The sequence below is a fragment of the Pelmatolapia mariae genome, linkage group LG2, assembly GCF_036321145.2.
Source record: "Pelmatolapia mariae isolate MD_Pm_ZW linkage group LG2, Pm_UMD_F_2, whole genome shotgun sequence".
Taxonomy (NCBI): domain Eukaryota; kingdom Metazoa; phylum Chordata; class Actinopteri; order Cichliformes; family Cichlidae; genus Pelmatolapia; species Pelmatolapia mariae.
The window spans coordinates 11899777-11922977 of NC_086228.1; the positions used below are offsets into that span (position 1 = coordinate 11899777).

General features: G+C 40.7%; 1 protein-coding gene across 1 annotated transcript; it reads right to left on the minus strand.

Moving 5' to 3' along the window:
* Positions 1-1633: 1633 nt before the first annotated feature.
* Positions 1634-22088, minus strand: ccdc69 (coiled-coil domain containing 69). Its single transcript, XM_063492959.1, has 9 exons — positions 21685-22088; positions 12539-12602; positions 8341-8510; positions 7787-7874; positions 7278-7351; positions 6235-6336; positions 6008-6127; positions 5668-5765; positions 1634-5083 (listed from the first exon to the last, which is right to left on the minus strand). The coding sequence occupies exons 1-9, from the start codon at positions 21703-21705 to the stop codon at positions 4915-4917; spliced, it is 906 nt and encodes a 301-aa protein (XP_063349029.1). The 5' UTR covers positions 21706-22088; the 3' UTR covers positions 1634-4914.
* Positions 22089-23201: the final 1113 nt, after the last annotated feature.

Sequence of the window (23201 nt, forward strand, 5' to 3'; positions counted from 1 at the left end):
TGCTGTCTAAGATGATGCACGGTTCCTGGATTTAGGATTTCTTACAGCCCGGATCACTGAAAGGTTGATCAAAGCCATCCAGAGCTTAGCTAAAAGACTTAGAGGATATGAAAACATTTCCTTACGTCTTCTCGTAAAGATGGCAGCTCTTATCTCTGTATTTTCTCAAATTATAAACTAAAACACATCTAAACCTGACTGTGAGAGACAATGACCTGGGTTGGTCCGGAAACACTGGTTAGTGACATCCCCAGTTAATGCTCACAAATAGAAAACCAGGCTAGAGGTAAAAAAAACAAAAAACAAAAAACCTTTGTTTTTAACAATAGTTCCTAACTGAGATGACCCTGAAGTACCTGTAGCCATAATAAGAGCTGGTATAAAAGGAGATAATGCCATTCAACAGTCCATAGTTATGTGCAATCAAATGAAATGATCAACCAATAAGTGAAGCTGATCATCATGTAAATTACTAAAGCTTCAGTAACAGTTTCTTAAACCTAAAACTTTACTCAAATCTGCTTGTTATGAAGTTTTTTCCTGTATGAAGCACTTTCTGTAATGTGGCTTCACAAATAAAGAGAATGTGTTTCATTAAAATAAACTGAAGTATGTAGAGATTATTTATCAGAGTTCTCCATGCGTATACCAGCATTTATAAAACAACATGTTAAGAACACATAGGGTGAAGCCCTTTTGAATTCTCCTTCACATCTTTCCTTAATCTAATTTATCATCAAGGAAGTGATTAGAAAAAGATGTTGGAGAAAATTTTAGGTTTTTCTTTTAAGCAACAAAGAAAAGGCAAATGAAAACACTATGAAGAAACAAGATTTATTTGCAAAAATAAACAAAAGATATACCCTATATTTGTATATAACATTGCTACAGATGTGATATCCAGAGACCAGTTAATAATTTAAAAAAACAACAACAACAACACTGCATGAACTATTTTTTTAACCCATAGCCAAGGTGCCTCCAAGTACAAGTTTACAGCTAAATACAGCTCCTATTTGTGAATTATATTTCCTGGAATATTCTTATGACTTAAATATTTAAACGTCCTGAAAGCAGCCAAGGATCTCTCAGTTCAGAATGTTCAAGACTGTTTAGTATATGGTCATCTGCTGGGCATTAATTTAATGTTAGCATTAGCTCCCAGTGACATCAGCTAGTGATGTAATGTCTTTGGGAAAGCCTGTGGTGGTGATCACATTCACAGGTTGTATTCCAGTGGCTGGTTTCTGCTGCCCCCTCATGGTCACAGATCAGCATCACACAACTGGATCTTTATCATTTAGTCACAATTTTCTGCTCGTTCTCCTTGTTCTTAGTGTATTTTTTGTTATTTTTATTGTAGACTTAAGAATTTTAGTTCAAATTCCTCACTAAATTATATATAATATTCCTGTTACCCACTGAAAGTCCCCCCGCGCCCATTTTCTTCTTAATATTTAAGATTAGGAATTTAAACTTTATCTTTAATTTTATTAGTGAGTTTAACATTACATATAAACTGTTTTTTAAAGTATTTTCGTTCTCTGTACGATATTACATCTTGATCATATCCAAAAGTAAAAATGTAATCTCAGATGAAATTATTAACAGCAGTCAAACTCAGTTACAGATTTTTATTTCAACAAGTCAAAAACAAAACAAAGAAAACATTTGAGTGTATTTACATCACGCTGTGAAAGCAAACTGCTTGACTTCCATTTGACTGCAAAAAGACACTACTTTTTTTCTTTACATGTAGGAAAGAGAAGAAGAAAAAATCTAAACTGTACAATATGTAAATCTCCATAAATGCCTGGTAAAAATAGCGGTCAAAGTGCTGGTGCAAAATACAGAGCTGTAACAACACTGACATTGTTTTTTGGCAATACAAACTTACATCATGCAAAAAAAAAAAAAAAAAAAAAAAAAACCCAGACAAAATAACAATATTTTTCAAATCTTCCAAAGGAAAAAAAAAATCCATCAACTGACTCAAAGACTGTATACAGTGATTAGATTTCTGTGACTGTTCTTAAGTATTTACTTGTGAAAATTAAACTGTTCAAGCTTTAAATGTGCCTGTTACTGAAATAGAAATTTTAAGAATCCTGCAAAATGGCGGATGCCAGCATGTTAGCATTTCGTTGTCTGCTAAATGACTAACAGCTTCACAAAGATGCATGGAAAAGGACACTTCAGATTTATGTGATTAGATAACTATTTTAACTGTTCGCAGAATTTAGCTCAATGTTTACATCACATCACTGAATAACTTAAAACAATAAACACCCAAACAGCCAGTCTGCTAATATTTGTGAGCTACTGTGGCTAGCTGGCATATTACCAGTTAGATAACACAGCCCTACACACAGCTAAAAGGATAGATTAACTGACTAACAAAGAGATGTAAAAAGGAAAAGTACTGATGTTCTGTGGTTAAACTGCTTTAACTTCTAGTTAGCAGCTAAGCTAGCTAGCTAACAAATACACATGATAAAATGGTTATATAAAAGCAGTAAATATATCAAGAACATGATAAGCATGCTCACTTTACTATATTATGAACACAACCAGAACAAGCTGGCTAAGCCTACACAGCTAATTACTGGAGCCAGCCAACATGTTAGCCGTTAGCCTACCTGCCACAATAGCTCACGGACTAATAGAGCAGAGTCATTGTCTGGTGCGACCTCGCGCCAGACATTTTCTAACTGTTAGCAAACACTGTTAATGTAGTTTTGAACCAACAGTTGGTTAAAAAAAAAAAACCCTCACCCTTTAAACCATTCTGCTTGCTAAGGTTAAGATATGAATGTGTATTTTATTAAGTTTTGTTCTAGCACTCTGACATGTACCTTTTTTTCTGGGGACGTTAATATACTAACGGGTAAACACACGACTAACATGCTAATAATTTACTGCTAGCACATCATCCCTAATTGACAATAACAACCAGCACTGATAGCTCTTACAGAGGTGTTCACTGAAGCTCTGGTGCTAGGTTTTAACACTCAGCTAACATATCTTAATATTATTGCAATGCTTTCCAACCAAAAGACAATAGCATGAGATATTATGTTAGCGTGCCATATATAGCGTGTAATTTTTTTTAACAAATAAAACTATGGCTGAGAAAAACTGTTGATCCTAAAGCCCATTTAATGCTTTAATAACCTTTAATGCGGTTTGTTTTTTGGCTCCTAAATACTCAATTACTGATGCTGTACAATAAAAAGTGTGATCTCAATTGAACATCAAATAAATAGAGGTGCTTGGAAAGAACTGAGAGAACCAACTACAGTAAAAAAAAAAAAAAAAAAGATCTGAACCTTCAAGCAGAAGTTTGTAATGAGAGAAAAACCTGAAAGACTTCCCTACAAAGCACTAAGCACTGTTCCAACACAGGGTAGGTGTGAACTGATGTCAGTATTTACCTTTCTATTTCCATTTTGGGTTTGGCTCCACCCTACATCGATAACTGTACTAGTCCTTTCAGGGTTTAAACCTCTACTCACTTTTATGTTTACTTCTGGTGTTGTAAAATAATACCTCGTGAAAAATAACCCACAGCCGAAAGTTGCCAGTAGAAACTGGGGTGATTTACGTGAAAAGAAAAAAATAATTCCAGACAGAGCCAGCAGGTCTGCTGTTTCTAGAGATAGCCCTGTTTTTTGTTTTGTTTTTTAGATTTTGTGGACTATTACTGAAAGGAGCAAGTTGGAAATAAAAAGGATAAAAGAAGTAGTGGAAAAACAGTCCCTGCAGTTAGAAAAGGCACAAAGGTAAACGCTAAAACACTAATAAACTGGAAAGCCATCAAGTACTAGTCATATTATTTTCTTGAGGATCCTCAGGAAGCTCATCAAATGCATTAACCATCCAAGTAAAACGGGCCTTTGTTACAACCCTTGAAACCTCAAAGGTCTCAGACTTTCTGGTACCATCAACAAACCTGGTTCCCAGCAGAGTCCTTGGAGATAGTTTAATACGTTTGAACTTTCAGCTACTTCACGTGCATCAAATACTGTTCAACTCAGCAAGGCTCCAACTCCAGCAAAGACGCTCATGAGATCTTTGATCAGCACTTCGGAGTCCTGATGGGAGGCACTTTGGCATTGGCATTTGGAATTTCCAGAACCGTAATACCTACGGATACAGTGACTGGAGTAACAGTTAGTCAGCAAAAGAAATCAAATTAGTCAAGTTTTATGGCTTTTGTCACACGAAAATTGCCTGTTATTGGATGTGATTTATGAAATAAATTCTAGACTGATGATGGGCTGAAGGTTTAATTCAAAAAGGAAAGTCATTAATAGCTGAAGGCCTAGACCTGAAAAGGCACACCTGACGAAGCATCGCAGCATATGATGCAGGTTTTATGGCGCCACCAGGAGTTCTTGAACTTGAACTCAAGATTGAGTCAAGTAGTGGAGTGAAGTTAACTGCTAACGTGATGTTACGGACAGAACGAGCATTTCTGTGCTGCCACGCTCATCAGTCCGTTTTTGCTCTGCAATAAAATAAAACTCTCTTCCTAGTATCTCAGTTTCATGCTTTCTGTAGCATTTAAACCGCCATCAAACCGATGATCGTCATTAGAAAATGCCAGAAAAACAAAAATAAACATGTCTCTCTGGCTCCAAACAGTTCGTGCATACAGCGGTGCTTGCTGTGATCTCAGAGGATCCAGAGTTGTTCAGTAAACCTCATCGACTGCAGAAGATCCGCTGGCTGCAGTGAAACCGATGTTCTCGTTGATCAGCATTAATGTAGGCAGAGTCGGAGCTCCAGAGTCTCTAACGTGAACTCGGAGGGTTGGCCGCTCTCGCTCTGTTTGACTCTTTTGCTCAGTTAATGAAACCAGACGGGCTGCGTGCTAGTTGGAAAAAGATCCAGGGTCAGACTCGCAGTCGGTCATCTTGGCGTGATCTCCGGCATCACGGTGGGCAGGTGGATGGGCGGGCACGAGTCCCTGTGTCTCAGCTTGAACATCAGCTGCTCTTTTTCCTGAGAAAGCTTCTGGTTGGATGCTACCTGCCTCTCCAGCGCCACCTTCAGGTCTTGCTGCTCCTTCGATAGCTGCCTGAGAACAGGAAGAAAGGGAAAATTATTTGAGAAAGAACAAGGTGGTTGGGGACCTCTGTTACGTCTTAAACGGAGCAACAGACTGCATTGATCCAAGGATACTGATTTGTTTCGGCTGCTCTGCCTCACAGATTTTAAACTGGTGCTCAAAGTTGTTTTTAGAACAAATCTTCTTTAGCTTGTGACACTTGGAGTGGGTGTAAACACATTTCGTAGCTCTGAAAGCTGAAACCTGCAGTACTTCAGCATAAAATAAAGTTAATGTAAACAGAGATCAGCTGATTCTGAGAGGGTCAGGTGGGAACTTTGCTCAGGTTTGTCTGGTTTTATAAGAAATTACTCTTCTCTAATCTTAATGAGGTTTTTCTGAGGGTTGAATCTGAAGTTAGATCAGTTACTATCACTAAATCAAAATGTGTTGCTCCTTTAGCTTCAAACATGCACCTCCTTATATTAAACTGTTTTAACACCAGCCTATTTTGATTGAAGCGCTCCTGCAGGAAGATGTTTTGTCCAGCAGGTGGCAGCACACTCATACCTCTGCTCTGCTTTCTTCACTCTATTAAATATTCAGGCACGTACTGAATGAGAGTCTGGCAGTTGTCTATCCGGACCCTCAGGTCCTCGTTCTGCTGCATGGTGTGGACGATCTGGTCCTCCAAAGCCAAATTCTTCTCCACCTGAAAATCATGAGACAAGCATGAAGACGAAGAACGTCGCGGAAAGAACGAGCCCCACAAACACAAGGAAACGTAAAGACATTAAATGTAACTGAACAGGAAGGAAATGGAGTTTGAGGTCAAAGTTCAGGTTTTCTGCAGTGTTCAGCACATGAAGTCAAACTTTTAAAGTCTTGTAACATTGTAACAACTTGTAACAAAAGCTTCACACCTGCAGAAACTCTTTAAACATCATCACGTACCAGCGTGTCCATCTGCTGCAGCTTCCTGTTCTGCTCCTGCACGCGCTCACTCTTCATCTCAATCACAAACACCAGGGACTCCTGCTCAGACTCCCAGAATGGACCTGGGCTCCCGTGAGCCTAAACAGGATATTAAAGAGTTTTAATATTGTAGTTACAGGTGGTTTAAATTGATTTAACTTCAAACACAAGTTTAACTTTTATTTTATGTAAACACACACACACACCTGTATATTCCTCTGCAGGTCCTTCTTAAACGTCGATTCTTCGACTCGTCTCTTCAGCTCGTTGTAAACCTGCAGCTCTGCCTTCAGCTCCTCCACTTTAGCCTGCAAAAACAAAACAAAAACACCTAATTCAGCTTCTTCCTGGTTACTGAATACATGAAACATCAACACGCTAACATCCAGAACAGCGCCCCCTGCTGGAGTTCTCACAGGGTTTCTGCAGGTATGTTTAACACTTTTCTAACTGCTTACAGAAACTAATTCAATACCTTCAATGCCAGAAGGGGCAAAATGTACTCAAATATGTCCATGCAAAACATCTGAAGCCTCAAATTCACACAATTTAAAAGGATAACCAGAATTATTAAACAGATTATTACTGTTGTAATTTACTGCTGTTTCTCTTTTTTCCCCCTAGAACAAACTGGATTCAGTGTTTTAAAAAAAAAAAAAACTCATTCAGCTCATTGCCATTAGCAGGTGCCTGTGTGGTTCTCCCATACAGTTTATGCAGTTTAATAACCAAGCTAACTGACGTTATTTGATGACTTAGCACTAAAAGCTCTCGTCCAATACGTCATACCGAGGCTTCCAAACACAGAGTCTAATATATACAGACAAACATGGAATCTTTTATATACAGGCTATGTCTTTAACTTTAAGCTCGAATTAGTGAAACTGAGGTCTGTATCATACAAACAATCTCCGCTCTCACCGTTACTTCACATATTTGTTCTTTTCATCAGCTACAAATACTTGAAATTACAATTACCGCTTTTACCAAGTGCATCAACTGTGGGAACCATATCTTTTAAAATGTAGACTGTTATAACAAGAGCTTCACTAACACTTAATAATTAATGGGTAAAACAAAACAAAATTACTCACACACAAACAGGAAACGCAGACTTTGTGAGATAAATCAAGAATGAAATTAAATCTAGTCGTTAAATACAGAATTTCATTTACATTCTCGGCTGATTTTCAGACTGTATTAACAGACACAAAAACACTGCTCGTCGTTTCCACGTTTATGCGTTTACCTTGAGAACATTTTCAGCCGCTTGGAACTTTTCTGTCAGTTGATTTTTCTCGTGCTCGTTTCTCCTTTGCAGCTCTGCAGGAAACAACACAAACTCGGTTTATAGTCCCAGCATCACATGACCTCAAACAGGTACATGTAGACCATAGCTAAGAAGTTTGGTGAAATGTTTTTAACATCTAACATGACTCATACAGGATTACTTTTTAAAAGTGGCTTCACTTGTGTTTGTCGGGTTCTTTTATCTATAACAGATATTCTAATTAGACAAGAAAAGAGACAAAAACAACCACAAAGACACATAAAATGACCAAAAGGAGACTAAAAATGACTTTAGGGTGACAAAAGAACAAAGAAATGAGAATCCAGTCTGCTTCTTAGTCATTTCCTGCTTCTTTGATCCTGGGGGTCTCTCTGCAGGAGGGGAAGTCTGTGGTCCCATAATCACAACTCGTTAAACAAATACAGCAGATATAAGTGTTGACTCTCCAGCCGTCTGCTGTGCGTTACCTTCCACGTGCCTCTCGTGCTCCTCAGTAGCAGATTTACTCTTCTGTTCATGCAGGATGTTCAAATCGGCCGTCGTCTCCGTTTTCACCTGGAAGTCAGGACAGATTCAGTTTAATAAAGAGGAAAATAATGAGACGGTTGGAGGGCAGGCGTCAATAAAACAGGACACATGAAGTCCCAAAAACCTGCTGTGTTTTACAAAGAAATCTTCTTTGGCAGAACACAGAAACGTCTAATATCTTATTAAAGGTGGCATCCCTCAAGGCACTATTTTAGGTCCTCATTATTTTCAGCATCACAACACTTCGAGTCTATATTTCATAAGCACCATATTCAGTATCACTCTGTATGCAGATGATAGTACATTTTAATCTACCTGCTGTACCTAAGAGCTCCTACTCACTGAAAAACCTCCTCGGCTGTTTAGAATAATTCCTGGATGGTAAAACAACAAACAAAAAAAAACCCAAAACAGAGAACACTGTTTATTTTCAATCAACAACGAAAATCAGTGATTCCAGATAATCAGGTCAGTAATCAGAAGAACGTCTCACCTTATCGAGGATGCTCAGTACGAGGCCACACAGTTCTTCATCACCATGGTCTTTCAGTAACTCCGCCCTCTCTGGGTTCCCATTGGCCTCCTTTAAAATCCTCAGCTGCCACTCAAACCGCTCCAACTGCTTCTCCAGACAGACGTCCGGCTCACCTGACGCACGTTTACCTGCCAACCGACACAAAAACATGACCTTGAGTTACAAACATGCTTTAGAGCAGAGGTTCCCAAAGTGTGGGAGCCGCCCCCTAGGGGGGCGCAGAGTCATTGCAGGGGGGCTCAGTATGAAAAGAAAAAAAAGAAAGAAAGAAAAAAGAATGCTTGGACACTGCTAGCATAATGGACAGGGTTTTGACGGGGCTCCCACACAAACGCAAAGCAGTAGATGAAGCACACCGCCCTCTTCAGGCAGAGAGTGGAACTACAGTCACACCGCCATCTTCAGGCAGAGAGTGGAACTACAGACACACCACCATTTTCAGGCAGAGAGTGGAACTACAGACACACCGCCCTCTTCAGGCAGAGAGTGGAACTACAGTCACACCGCCATCTTCAGGCAGAGAGTGGAACTACAGACACACCAACATTTTCAGGCAGAGAGTGGAACTACAGACACACCGCCCTCTTCAGGCAGAGAGTGGAACTACAGACACACCACCATTTTCAGGCAGAGAGTGGAACTACAGACACACCGCCCTCTCTTCAGGCAGAGAGTGGAACTACAGTCACACCGCCATCTTCAGGCAGAGAGTGGAACTACAAACACACCGCCCTCTTCAGGCAGAGAGCGGAACTACAGGCATTATAGGTTGACTAATGTTTTGGCTGGCGTGACAGCATTTCCCAGCTTTTATGATGAATTTTATATTAGAAAAATGTCCTGTCTGTTAATGTGTTACTGAAGCTGTGAAGCACTTTGCAAATTTGTTTTTATGAAAAATATTGTAACGTTTTTCAGGCATTCTAAACTTCACTTTCCTTGACTTTAATTTCATACTTTTTAATGACCGTGGGAATCATGAAAAAATGTTCTCTCAAGGTCTAAAGCTGAAGTTCATCCTTGCAAAAACACACCGTCATGAATCACACCTGTATGCAGGAAGTGTTTCTCACTGCAGTTCTTATTTCAACCCGTCGATTACAGCACGGACGTGCAGACACATGATCTGTTCATTCAGTTTCAGTGACGTCTTCAGTTTGGATAAACCCGATCACATTTCAGCTGTCACAAACACAACGAGGGTTATCATTAACAAAACATCTGGAGTCAAAAACAAGCTGCCACATATTTTAATACCGGGAGCCAACGGGGCTTTCAGGCCTTACTTAATATCCGTATTTTTCTAATAATCCCAGTTCAAATTCAGGCGCAAACAGGTCGGAGCCTGTCTGATGTTTAGACAAAGACCAGCTTTACTTTGATTTGAGTTTATTCACAAAGTCCTGCAGCAGCATGTAAACACAGAAAAATGAGACACGACGGAGTTCAGAGCAATAAAGTCGCATTTTTAAAGCTTTAAAATCCACGTGGAGACAATTTAAAATGAGAGGAAGAGAAGATTTAAACTAAAACTCATCAGAGAGCTTAAACAGTGCAATTTTCAACCAAAAAAACATGAATGAATGAATGAATAAATGTGCAAATATGCTGTTTTTAAGGTGAACTTCCAGCTAGTGATTCACAGGATGACGACACGTCTTCCTCCATCGCAGCAGTTTAAACGAGCGGCTCGTAAACAGGAGGAAATGAGGGTGCAGCGAGCGTCAGCGGTGAGTCAAACCTTCAAAGCAGCTGCTTCATTCAGTCACTCTGATAAAATCAGTGTGAGGATGATCGCTCAGAGCTCGTTTGTCACTGCTGGGAAACTGGAGCTCATAAAAATGTGAATATGGTCTGTTTTCATAGGACCGTCACATGATTTGGCTGAGTAAAGCCACACACTGGAAAGCTGAACTGAAACGTGAGACATATGGTACTACGTCATGTTAAACTCTGTAGTTTGTAGTTTTATTCCATTTCATAGTTTTAAATCTTTTCATTAATAACATAAAAATATTTAATAAACCTATTTGACATAGATTAATTTAATTTTTTTTTTAAAAAGGTCACTTTTTTCCTGTTACTGCATTATTACATCCATTTCTATGGATTTGATTCTATTTAAGATGATTCTGCCTTTTTTGTGACATTTTATCTGGCTGACCGATGCAGGATTTTTAAGGCCAGTACCAATAATATTTAACTCATTCAAAGTCAGATATATGGGCCAATATTTAGCATAAAACATATCGCCAACATTCATTATGTGTAATCATCTGTAAGCCCTTAACATAAAATGGTAATGCAGTTTAAAGAAATTGTGGATTACTCGTTTACTCCGACCAGCTGGTTGTCAATTGCTCCAAACAAGAGTTGCCAGCTGGGAAGTTGCACAGCGCCCTCCGGTGGGCAAACTATGCAGCATCACTTGTAACAGGTTTGAAGGGTGTTTCTACAGTCTCTACTTACATTTTTCATTTTCATTCATCAGCCATTATTAAAACTGATACGGCAAGACTGGCAATCAGTTAATATTGGCCAATATATTGGTCGAACTGTCTTTATTCTATTTATTTAGGTTTTTTTTCCTTTACTAGCTGATTGTTTTTAATTTAATTTGATGTACTCTTTTGTCCATTTAAGTATTCTAAATTTGTGAATGGCTTTTCTTCTTTTTGATTTACTTTAAATTGTTGTTTAGCACTCTGAACTCTGCGTTACAAGTGCTATCAGATAAATTCTCACTGCTGATCAGCAATGTACTCCAGGGTGTACCCAGCTTCTTGCCCTATGACCGCTGGGATCTCCCTGAACCCTGAACTGGATAAATGGAAGAAAATAGATGACTGACAATAAGCCCGGGTTTAAAGAGAACTTTTTGTAAACTCTTATATATATTTAAAAAAAAAAAAAAAAACATCCATAAACTTGTTTTATGGATTGTTTTTTCATTGGTGACCAGCATGTTTAGATTCCCTGTTACTGAATTATTTTGTGCTTACATACAATAAACGCGAGGCTAAGACTAACAGGCTAAGTGTCCGGCTACGAGGCAGCGAAAGTAAGAAAAATGTTAATAATCTACTCCAACTGATGGATGTGTCTGAGGTGGAGACATCTGTCCTGCAAAAACAGAACTAGCCTAAACCTTCGACCCAAATAAGGAAAAAGAAACACAGTAGCATAAAATTAATGCTATGCTAAAGGCTCCGTTAGCATTTGACCTTTAAACTGTCAGGTAAAAAACCTGAACAGGTAAAACTCTAAGATGTGTTCTGTTAGAGGGAGATAAAGGTGTTCTAACAGGTGTTAGGGCTTCCTGGCCTTTTAGGAAAGGCCAGGAAGCATGACTTCTTTCGTCTGTCATGCAACAGATTTATCTGCACACAGGCTCATTTTCATCTGCAGCGCCTGCCAGCTTGATGGCTCATTAAAAAAAGCCTTAGAATAAACTAAGATAGCAGTTTGTTCTGTATGAAATGGTCAGAGCTCTTTTCCAACAAGTTCTGAGGTGACTCGAAGGTTTTCCCGTTCCAGGAGTGTCCTGGCTGTGGCCTGGGGACAAGCTGTAAACACCGCACCTAGAAGGCGTCCAGTACAGGTGAGCATGGGATCTACTCTGACCTCCTCCCGAATGACCAAGTTCCTCACCCACTCTCTAAGCGAACCTTATTTATTTTTATTTTTTTTAGAAAAAAAAAAAAAAAGAGGATGAAACCAGTCATATATCAGCTGCTTATTTTCGTTGGAAGTGTACAGAAGCAGAATTACAAAAATCTGTGTCACCATCTAAATACCAGCCCATTTACGGAGAAGAACTCGCTGTAATTATCACACATGCATTTATCCCACCACCAAAAACAGAAACGAGAACTTTTATAGAAACAATTCTGTGACATCACTCAGAGAGGAAGAGGTCTGTCCTTTTTCCTCAAAAAAAAAGGAGTCTTTGTACTCCTAAAATATGAAGTATGACTCTACGCAACCACAGCCGCATTACAGCAGAGTAAAAGCGAAACCTCTCATCATCAGTCAGACTGATTCTCATGACATTAGGTTCAGAAAAACAAGAGAAGCAAACAGGAAGTGAAAGAAGAGTGAAGAGGAAACCACAGTCTGCAGCACATGCATAAATATCTGTGTAAAATATACTCACCTTCATCATCCTGGCGGATGTTCGCCTTCTGAGTCTTCTCTCCTTTCTTGCCTTTGCTTTTCTTCTGATAAGACAAAAAGGAGACGTTGCAGTAAATAAACAGAGGTTCAAATTCCTCGTAATGAACATGTATTATTAAAAATAATCAGAGAATGGCATCAAACCTCTGGGATACTGACTTAAGTAGCAGTTTCAGCTGCACTAGATGGGCAACAATGGGAACCCCCAAAACAGGAATGATTTCACAGCTGGAGCCCACTCACATTTTCTCCCAGCTAATATTGTGTGACTTCTTTTTCACTAGTTTTGCATTTGGGAAGTGTCAGTGTAGCTACTGATAGCATAAGGCGATACCTGGACCCTGCAGGGGTTACACAGGTAGTCTATCTCCACATGTCATTAACAGGTGTGCCTCCCAGTACAGTCTCAGGAGCGTGGAGGAGACTCCTGGAGACGGGCAGTTACTCTAGGAGAGCTGGACAGGGCTGCAGAAGGTCCTAAACCCATCAGCAGGGCTCATGTCTCCTTTGTGTAAGGAGCAACAGGATGAGCACTGCCAGAGCTACAAAATGACCTCCAGCAGGTCACTGGTGTGAATGTCTCTGACCACATGATCAGACACAGACTTCATGAGGGTGACCAGAGGGCCCGACATCCTCCAGTGGGCCTGTGCTCACTGCCCGGCACTATGGAGCCTGATTGGCATTTCTCATAACTACAGCCATGTGAGCAGTAGTTTTATGCTGACAGTCAACTTCCTGTTGGCTCTGACCAGGTTCATTAGAGAAAAGCGACTCTCTAATATTAGCTAATGCTGCTAATGCTGACAGACTGCTTGATACCCACTTTACCAGCTAACGTCAGCATGCTGATAGCCATCGACTGGTTATGTTAGTGACTGGTAGACTTCATTGCTAAGCTAACATTAGCTTGTGTTGTTTGCTACTGATGGTGAGGTGGAAGAGAAACGCTGAGCAACTCACGAGAAAGGAAGATCTGAAACACTTTGAGTTTAAAGAAACCCGAGTCAGGGAAGGTTTGAGCTTTTGATGTACACTACCACCTGTCCAGAGATGAGCTTTAATAACATCCCATAATAATTAGACATGAAGTGAAGTGTTACGATGTGACCGAGTCCTGGTCCAGCTCCAGGTAACTAACTGGAGCAGGGAGTTTGTTATGAAAGCGTCTCATTAGTGTCCACATGACTGACGCTGAAACTTTCCCTCTTTTCTTTGTGTGTTACATAACTTCAGCTGCTGCAGGACAACAGACGCCTGTTCCTGCTGCTGAAAACCAAACGACCTGCAGCCGCTCGGGGCCTGCACAGAGATGATCCATCACCTGGGGCAGGTCTGAATCCAAAAAGAAAGATTAAAAAGACTTCAGATTGTTATAAGGTGTTGGGTGAGGAGCTGTAAAAATATAACAAACGATTCAACATTAACACGAATGAAGTGCTTTTAATGTAAAAACCTGCAGCTGCACCTGGAAAAGGTGGAGCAGACAAACAAAAGGATCAAGTGATTTACTGAAAGCCTTCTTAAAAACTTCTTAAAAAGAAACATAGTCTAACTTAAACCAGTTTGACTGTTCTACCCTCTGAAGTACGAAACCATGAGAGGACAATAAATGCTTTTATTACGCACTTAAGATAACTGAAGTAGAGCTTAATCCAACAAGACATAAAAACCTGATATAAAATAGATAAACACATGTTCTGACTATGGAATAATTACACTGACAAGCTTCTAGCTATTCTTCTTCCCATTATTATTACTACTAAACTTCAGGTTATTATTCTAATTTCAATGTCTCCCTCCATACTAAAGGAGAGCTTTGAGAGCCAGGCTGGGGTGCAGGAAGGTTGTGGGAGGGGCTTCAGAGGGAGAGTGGGGGTGGGGCCAAGTGAGTCTGGGTTTACAGCGAGAGGAGCATAGATGTAATAAATAAAATAAAATAAAAAAAACAGATGTTGCTTCTAGATCGGAAAAAAGAAGCCAGCGTAGAAGTGACTTAAACATGCTTTTTATCTGAAGGCCACCAGATGGCGACAGACTCTGTAAACACGCCCCTGCTGAGTTTACGGACTCGTCACTCGTTTCGAGTCATACTGAATTTTAAAAAAAAAATTATGTTTTGTAAATCTTGTTTAAACCCGTTTCAAAATACAAGATTATCTGTGGTACGGAAACACCAAGGACTCATCACTAGTCATTAGCTAACAGTCAGAGCCAGCCTTCGCAATCACATTTGGTTTTTGGATGGCGATCGCAGAAACGCGCAACTTGAGAAATTCAAATCACAATAGCTGCCTTAGGGCGCTTTATATCGTGAGGTAAAGACTCTACAATAATACAGAGAAACAGAGAAAGCCCCAACAATCAGACGTCCGCCCTGACCAAGCGTTTTGGCGACAGCGGGAAGGAAAAACTCCCTTACAACAGGAAGAATACTCTGGCAGAAGGGAGGGACGGCCATCTGCCACGACCCAGTGGTGAGGGGAGGAAGACACGCTGTGACATCACGTCTTCCTCCCCATCACATCCAGCTAGTCTTATATTTATAAGACTAGAACACAAAAAACAGAAACACACTGATGTTCAGCCAGCGTGAACTGTGGAAGCAGTCACCTGCAGGTGAAGGTGCAGGTGTGCCTTCACAATTTGGCTGTAAATCCTTGTTTTTTTTTTTCTAAAGATGCATTAAAAAGACTTTCCCTGTTTTGAAGCATCTGTGTGCAAATACTGAACCCCTGTTTTCCCGCAGCATCTGTACGACAGTCATCACTGGATCTGTCAACGTAAACTGCCGTAAATCTTTCAGCAGCTCACAGGAAGCCAGCATCACTTCAGCGAGAGAGAAAAAGGAATGCCGAAAACTCGTTTATCCCATTAAAGAAAGAAAAATATCGATCAGGATACACGCAACTCATTACTTAACCAGCATTGTTCAATCCCAGCAACACACACACACTTGCATAAGTTAGGCGTGTATCCAAACACACACTGAAATGCTTACTGTATTGCCTCACACCATCATATTGCTCAAACACTGAGGCCAAACAATCACGCCCTAAAACACTGCTCCACACACACACACACACACGCTATATAAACACTTTAAACTCTGCTCTGCAAACTGGACACCCTCTTTATTTAAACTCTGAGCAGAAACAATAAATATCTCTGGCTCAAACACGTCGACGTGGACTCAACCTCTGAGGAGGAGGAGGAGGAGGAAGGTGGTGGTGAGGAGAAGCATATGTTCCTGCAGGCGTTGTGGAGGCCCTCACTTTTTAAAATGACCATAAATCAGAAGCGAGATTCCTCTCCTGTGTTTAAACAACACTTCACCTCGGAGAAAAACCTGCCTGCAGAGAAACAGACGCCTGGTTTCACGGAGCAGAGACCAGACTTGGCTCCCGAAACCTCCACCACGAGGAAAAAACACTGATTAACAAGTTTGGGTTAAACTGCAGCAACTGAACAGCTGAGCGAGTAAACGATGAAATGCTGAAATGGTCTCTGTGCCATGAACAATCCCACCGGACATCCTCAGAATCAGCTGTTTTTTTAAAAAGAATTTTAGTTTATTCAGTGAAGCCGAGCAAAACTTCACCTTCTCGCTGTGAAGACTTTCAAAGTTTCACACTTTTTAAAGCTTTTTTGTTTACCCTCCCTGAGGCTAAAGAAGCCTACATGATATTTATAAGACTAGAACACATTTAAGCTCTGCTAAAACCTGAACCTAATTCAGGTTCACGTCCACTCTAAACACTAAACCTGGTTTCTACTTTTTGACACCGACTGAGCATCAGCACGAAGGATCCATCAGAGCAGGGTGTTTGATCTGATCTCTGATAAATCACTGGAGCAAACTTTAAAAAGTGCATTCTGGGTAAACTTTCATCACCACATGGCGGTGTAGCGTGGTGTGTGCTTAGAACAAGTGAGAGCAGATGAAAGGTCTCCATTTAAAAGATAAATCAGCTGGAGGTCAGGATGGAGCTGCTCCTGCTCACACAGCGAGAGGTGGAGCGGCAGGTGGGTGCAGCGTTAGCAGCAATGCTGGTTTGATGTCACTGGTAGTAACCAGGAGAATGAGGTTGTGGATGAAAGCAGATGACATCAACTTCCTCCGGCGGTTGGCGTAGTTTAGAAACAGGGAGAGGAGTTCAGAGGTGCCTCCTAAAACCTGGACCCCACACCTCCTTGAGTAGATTTGGTTTGGGAACACCTCGTGGTCCCTGAGAAAAAAAACTTGAAAAACTTTGCCAGAAGTAGAACGTCCTGAATAACGACTTCAGGAAAGTGGAACAGAAAAAAAAAAAACTTAGAGGTTTTTTTTTAATGTGTCAGAATAAACTGTAACCTCTCAGTCAGAGTGATGTGTTCATACATCGCTCACGGAGGTCAACCTTTTAGGAAAGAATGCTAAGATTGCTAATGTTAGCACATGCGTTCTTACTGCTAAACTAGCTGTCTAGTATTAATTTAAATTTCAGGTCAATCAAGCAGGTAATCAACTGAATTTCTCTGAAGTGAAGAACTCAACGACATATCAGTGAACAGAGCTGAGATCATCTTTGAAATAGTTTATTCTTTAGCCACAATTTTCTGCACAGCTTCGTTTATCAGCTGTACTAAACCCAAAGTACTCCTGAACAGTTTACTAGTTATACTTTGTTTACTACTTCCCGTACATACTGCCCTCTATCGGCTTTTTCTTACAGAGCACCGCGATAACACGCTACTAAAGCGCAGCATCTGTTTTGAGAGACAGAAGTGACAACAAGTCATCCAATTAAGACCACAGCCAAAGTATTTCATAACTTCACAAAATTCTTTTTTAGATCACTTATAACGGTTTATTTTGTGGGTTTTTCTGGGAAAAAAGAGAAGATGTTTAAATTCTGTGTAGATAAAAACAGAATCCAGATATTTGTTATTCCTTCTGACATTTTTACCAGTGGTTCAAAGCTGAATTCATCAGTATTCATTAGTTCCTGTTATTTTAGCTCATGTGGTGAACTGATAGTTTTACTGCACAGAGGTTATAAAGTTCACACAGAGGGGGAGCAGAAACCGAACAAGCAGAAGTGCGTTCAGGTATTCGAGTTTTAAGCTTCGAGTCCTGCCAACTCTTATTTCCAAAACATCTTCCTCCACCCACGTTACTCTTCTCCTGTCATCTTTAAAACAGACCGTCTGCTCTGTCTGGAGTCCAGACGGTGGAAAACTGTAACCTCTGAGAACCATCTGTTGGTAGAAACAACTGGACGGGTGCGAACGAGAAGACCAAAGGTGAGAAACAAACTGCACGCAAGCAGAGCAGCAACACGAGCGGCGTTAATAGTCAAAGGTTTGAATATATTTGAATAGAGCTGCAACAGCTACTGACATGTTTCCAACAATCACAGCTGTGGATTCACCACGAGGCCTTCACGCGGACTGTAAAATGTGTTTAGGATTAAAGATTTTATAAGATTCAGTCTGAGAAGCCTGTTTTTCCCTCTCTGACCCACAGCGAGGAGCGGCACTCATTACTGTTATAAAAACCTTTATAGGTCAAAGAAAATAAATAAATAAATAAATAAATAATCAAAATCACCTGATCAACAAGCTCAAAGGTCCAGAAAAATGTCCTTTCAGCTGTTTCCCTTCACCACCCATCACAAACCAATAAACACATTAAACTTTACTGTTGTCAGACAGAAGCACTCTGGTTTAGTCAGCCACCTTTACATGCATCAGATCTCTTCTCTGTGTCCGAGGCTACAACGAGTTGATTAAAAGGCTCAGTGGTTACTTTGTATCCAACGTCTTTAGAAACTTTTCCTCTGGCTGCTCCACTCCGTGTGTGAGGAGGTGCACACGCAGCGAGACAGAGCAGAGAAAGGAGCAACTAACTAACTTAACTTATTTTACTTATAAATCTAGTTTACATTCTCAGATGTTTGTCATGTTTTCATTTTAAAAAGAAGAATGACTCCAAATTTGTTAACTTAACACTCGTACCAGACCATACCAGCCATGCTAAAGAGGCGTCCAGTGAAGAGCAGTGACGTGGCGACCAAAGACCGTAGAGAGTCGGTGACGTTCAGCAACATAAAGCAGTTGGGCGGTCCTAAGTTAATTTGCCCACTGTGAGGCAGGCAGCTGACACCAATGAGTGAAGAATACTGCTGGTTTACACATGACAAAGCAGTAAATGCACGGTTACCTAGACAACCACACCCTGGAAAGCTCACTGGTTGCTAGCGTAAAATTGTGAGCAACAATGCGATGCTCACTGAGCGAAATACTTCCTACATGGACGTCCTTAACAGTTTATTCACGGTTATTTCCATAACTTTATCAATATGGCACTCATTTCAATAAGAAAGAAAACGGACGAGGTTAAATACGGTCCGTACGTACTGTGTTCATGTAAGAGCCTGCAGTCTACATTAATCACATTCTTCAATCACCAAATCGTACTTCGAATGTTGGCTTTTTACGCTGTACACATGGTGTCACATTATGTAATTACCGATACAAATTAAAGGTTAGTTTAATCACATTTCACCTGTTTTAGCTGTGAACTAGCGCGGGACGGCACTGTTGCCAGTCACACAAGTGATTCTGTATACAGCCTTCAGCATAGCGAGCACAGATACCGCCGTGACTCTGCAATGTCACCACCGGCTGGCAGCAGAGTTTCTCTCCTACAGCTGATCCGTTCCCTTCCAGTCCATTTGAAAAATGGCGGCAGCAGTAAAGAAGGAGGAAACAGGAGGAAACGATGGGACCAAATGGACCAATCGCAGTCACTGCACAACATCGTGTTACAGTGTAGGGTTTTAAAGGGGTTTGCAGCTACGATTTTTAGTTTCCATATCGCTGTGTGGACGCGTCAGCAGGCTTAAAAAGATTTCAATCCCAAACTATGTTCACAATTTTAACTTTTGATAGAAAATCCATTTTATTTTTATTTAAAAAAACATTAAAATAAGCAGAAATGTTGCGACTGACAACAGTTATAGGAATCATTCATAAATCATTGTGGATGTTAGTGGGAAAGGTGGTATTTGAGCAGCAGTGTAAATAAGTCTACTTTAATCTGAAATGCTATTAAAGCCGTCAGTGTGAGTGTGGATTTCCTCCTCAGGCTCTGAGCCTCTCTGACACGCCTCTTTCTATTCTGAGCTAATCAAAGATTTACTCGGCTTTGTGTTATGCAACAGCATCTTCAGCCGCCTCTGCGATGGAGCAATGTGCCCGAGGCAGGTATTTAAACCAGGATCAACATCAAATTATCCATCAACTTCACCGTTATCACTCTGAAGCTCCAACCGAAGGCTTCAGCTGCAGCTCGTCGATACCAGGAGCTCCATTAGTCGAATCAATTGGATGGAAAAGTCTAAATGTCTCAGCTGGTCAATCAGTCACACTAAACACAAAATGCAAAGGTAGGTAAAGCCAAAACATCTGTATTGTCCAATAGCAGCTGGGGCAGTCCGGCGGTCCCCACATTAGCAGATACCACATGAAGTTTGGGAAATATATGATGTCATCACATTTCCTGTTGATTACTCGATGCTATAAAAAGTGTCGGCGTTTCTACAATTGTAGGTGGACCTGAGCACAGACTGTAAATAAAATACAGACATAGATGTGACAAAAAAAAATGTGCATGTCCCATCTCAGAATTAGCAGTTAACATCATTGTGCCACATAAATTGAGTCAAGCCTTAAAGGGGAGGAGCTAAAACATTTTGCTTCAGGTAAAGGATGCATCAAGGACCAGTACAGGATAAATAAGGGTAACTTTAAATTTTGCAAAGTTACTCTAACACAGTCCAAAAACAAAAGTACGGAGCTGGAAACCTTTTTCTCTGAATCTCTGCAGGAAGCAAAATGCTGATGCCATAAACTTTCTCTCAGTTTCAGAAAAATGCTGCAACCTGCTCGCTGAAAGGATCAGAGAGGATTCAGCTTCAGTGATATCAAAGTCCAAGCCGGCGGGACAACAAGAGGCCCCGGACCTCCTTTCGGGCACCGTGTGAAGTTTTAGTGGCGCTGTCACTTTCTATCAATAACCAGTGGAAGACAACAGCTGGCAAACTTCACTTTTACCCCTGAGTGGGGCAGAATTACAGCCACAAGATGGGCGAACGCCGCAGATTCACACACAGAGCAGAGACGTATTAAGCACCAACAGCTGAGCCGCACGTGGAGGTGAACGGGTCGACAGCTCAGAAAGTGTAAAAACTGCAGCCGCAAACTCAGAAACATCCCGACCAAGTGTTCGACACGACCCGAGCAAGGGTTCTGCAAAGAAAGACGGAACAATGTTTGGAGTTTTCACTGCCATTTCCTCTAGGAAGTGTCATCTTATGCCCAATGTGGTCATCTCAGGCACATTAGTCCCACCCACCAACTCTTCAAACTTTTTGCTTATGAGGGGCAGCCTATCAGAAGAAAGGATGAATTCAGAGGCCCAGGGAGTGATAAATAGGCATTAATTTGAACTGTGAGTGACGCAAAGTAGTTCTATCAGAGTGCAGCGATAAAACCATGAGCAGAAAGGTGTTTTTAGCATTTTGTGCTCTGGTTTGTGCTGGTTTGAGCCACCGTTTGTGGCCCGTGAGCACAGCTGGTTTAAACTGATGTAAACTTCTCCTTTTAAATCAAACCTCTCAGCTGAGTGAGGCTCACGGAGGGAAGTCGAGCTCACTGCGGCACGTTTTGGTGCTAAAAGCTTAAAGCTGCTTTAAGCTCGTAAATAAACTCACTTTATCTGCACACCGGAGGATTTCAGAGAAGTTTCTAAATGAATGTGTCTGAGGTCACTTCTTAGAAAGGAGCATCGTGGGAAAAATCAAACTCCAGATTAGAAACAGATGTTCAGGACGAGGAAAACGCTGTTTTTCCCACATTTTAGCGCCAAATCTCCACTTGCCGCCGTGTTTGTGACTCGGTTAAACTTGGGTAAAGACGATGCCTGTGCCGCGGACACACAGTCCGCTCCCCGCCGCTCATTCCCGGCACGTCTCGCCGCCGCCGACCGCCTGTTAATGAACCTCCGGCAGCAGAAAAACAGAAGACAAAGCAGAGCTGTGCCGGCGGGGTCTGCGAGTGTCTCCTGCCCGTGTGTCTCACCTTGCTCTGAGTGCAGCCCATTCCTCCTCCTCCGAGCTCCGCAGTCCCGTTAAAGCCGCTGATCTCCTGCTCCTTCCTCTGCTTCTCTGTTGACAACTTTCAAACACTCCGGAAAAAGTCCCATGAACGCACCGCTGCAGCAGCCGGCTAGGAGGGCAGGGCTTACCTTTGCTGCCTTCAGGGACAATCAGGAACTCTTACCACAATCGTCTTTTTTAAAAAAGGAAAATGTCCGAACTTTTTCTCCACCTCCACTATTCAAATTAACATTTGACTACACACAAAAAAGAAAAATAATTTTCTCCACTCAGAAGGTAAAAGAATTCAGACACATCGATACATCGTTTACAACAATTTATCATTCGGACTAATTTTCTGTTACATCCAAATTTCTGAAAAGGTCAAAAATCCCGAAACGTCCCAAAACGAATATATTTCTTATCTATATAGAATATAAATAATATATAAATCTAATATATTTTATTATTTATTTTATTCAGTGGATAACATTTGATTTTGTTTTCATATAATATTATTCTTGCAAATAAGTCCAGCTTCACATCTGAACAGTAAGAACATAAATCTTCAGTCTGCATTTCCTCCACACTGTACTAATGTCTGGACAGTAAATTTACACATCACTTTAATACCAGCTTGTAAGACTTCAGAAATCTTCACACTCTTGTCACGGCTGTAGCATCGCAGTTCTATTTTCCCACAGCGTTTGAAAGTAGCCGCATATCAAAACTGTGACATGCGCAGTAGCGACTCTATTGTCTATGGGAACCGTTATGGTAATGCAGAAAACTCGTGTGTAAGTTACACAACTGGCCTTAACACCCCCCCCCCCCTTCCCCGCCCCCCGCTCAGCGGTTTATTTCATCCTGAGGAAACTCCTACACAACAAAGTTAATCTGAGAGCACCAGATAATCTATGAGTAATCTGAATTTCAACATAAAGTGAGGGTGTAATGGCTCTGAAACGCCCTCTGGACCTTAAATTACTTCACATATTGAAAAAAAAGTATGTAGAATATGTTACTGTGGATGTCAAAATAATAGTAATTTAAAAATAATAATAATAATAATTTCCAGGTGGAAAATTCACACAAACAGCTATTTTGGTTCACAAGCTGCAGAGTTTCACGCGGAAAGGTGTCAGATAAAAGTAAATATTTAGTTAGTCACGGTAAATTTTTCATATCTGGTGCAAATTAATGTAGCGCAAATAACTTTTTTATTGTATTTAATCTTTGCAATGGTGTTAAGTTATAAACGTTATCTGCTGCCAGAGAAACCTAGATTAGTTAGAAAGGTTATTTATCAGCAGTCATCCTGATAAGTTAGATAAAGACAATATAATATCAAACATCTTTTTACCATTCATCCACTATTTTGGTATCAATCCAAATACCAAGCAAATACAGGGACAGTATTTCAGATACTAATACCAGTAATTTTACCCTACAAAGGCAGGTGTAGGGGAGAGCAGTGTGTCATGATTCATAAATCATCAT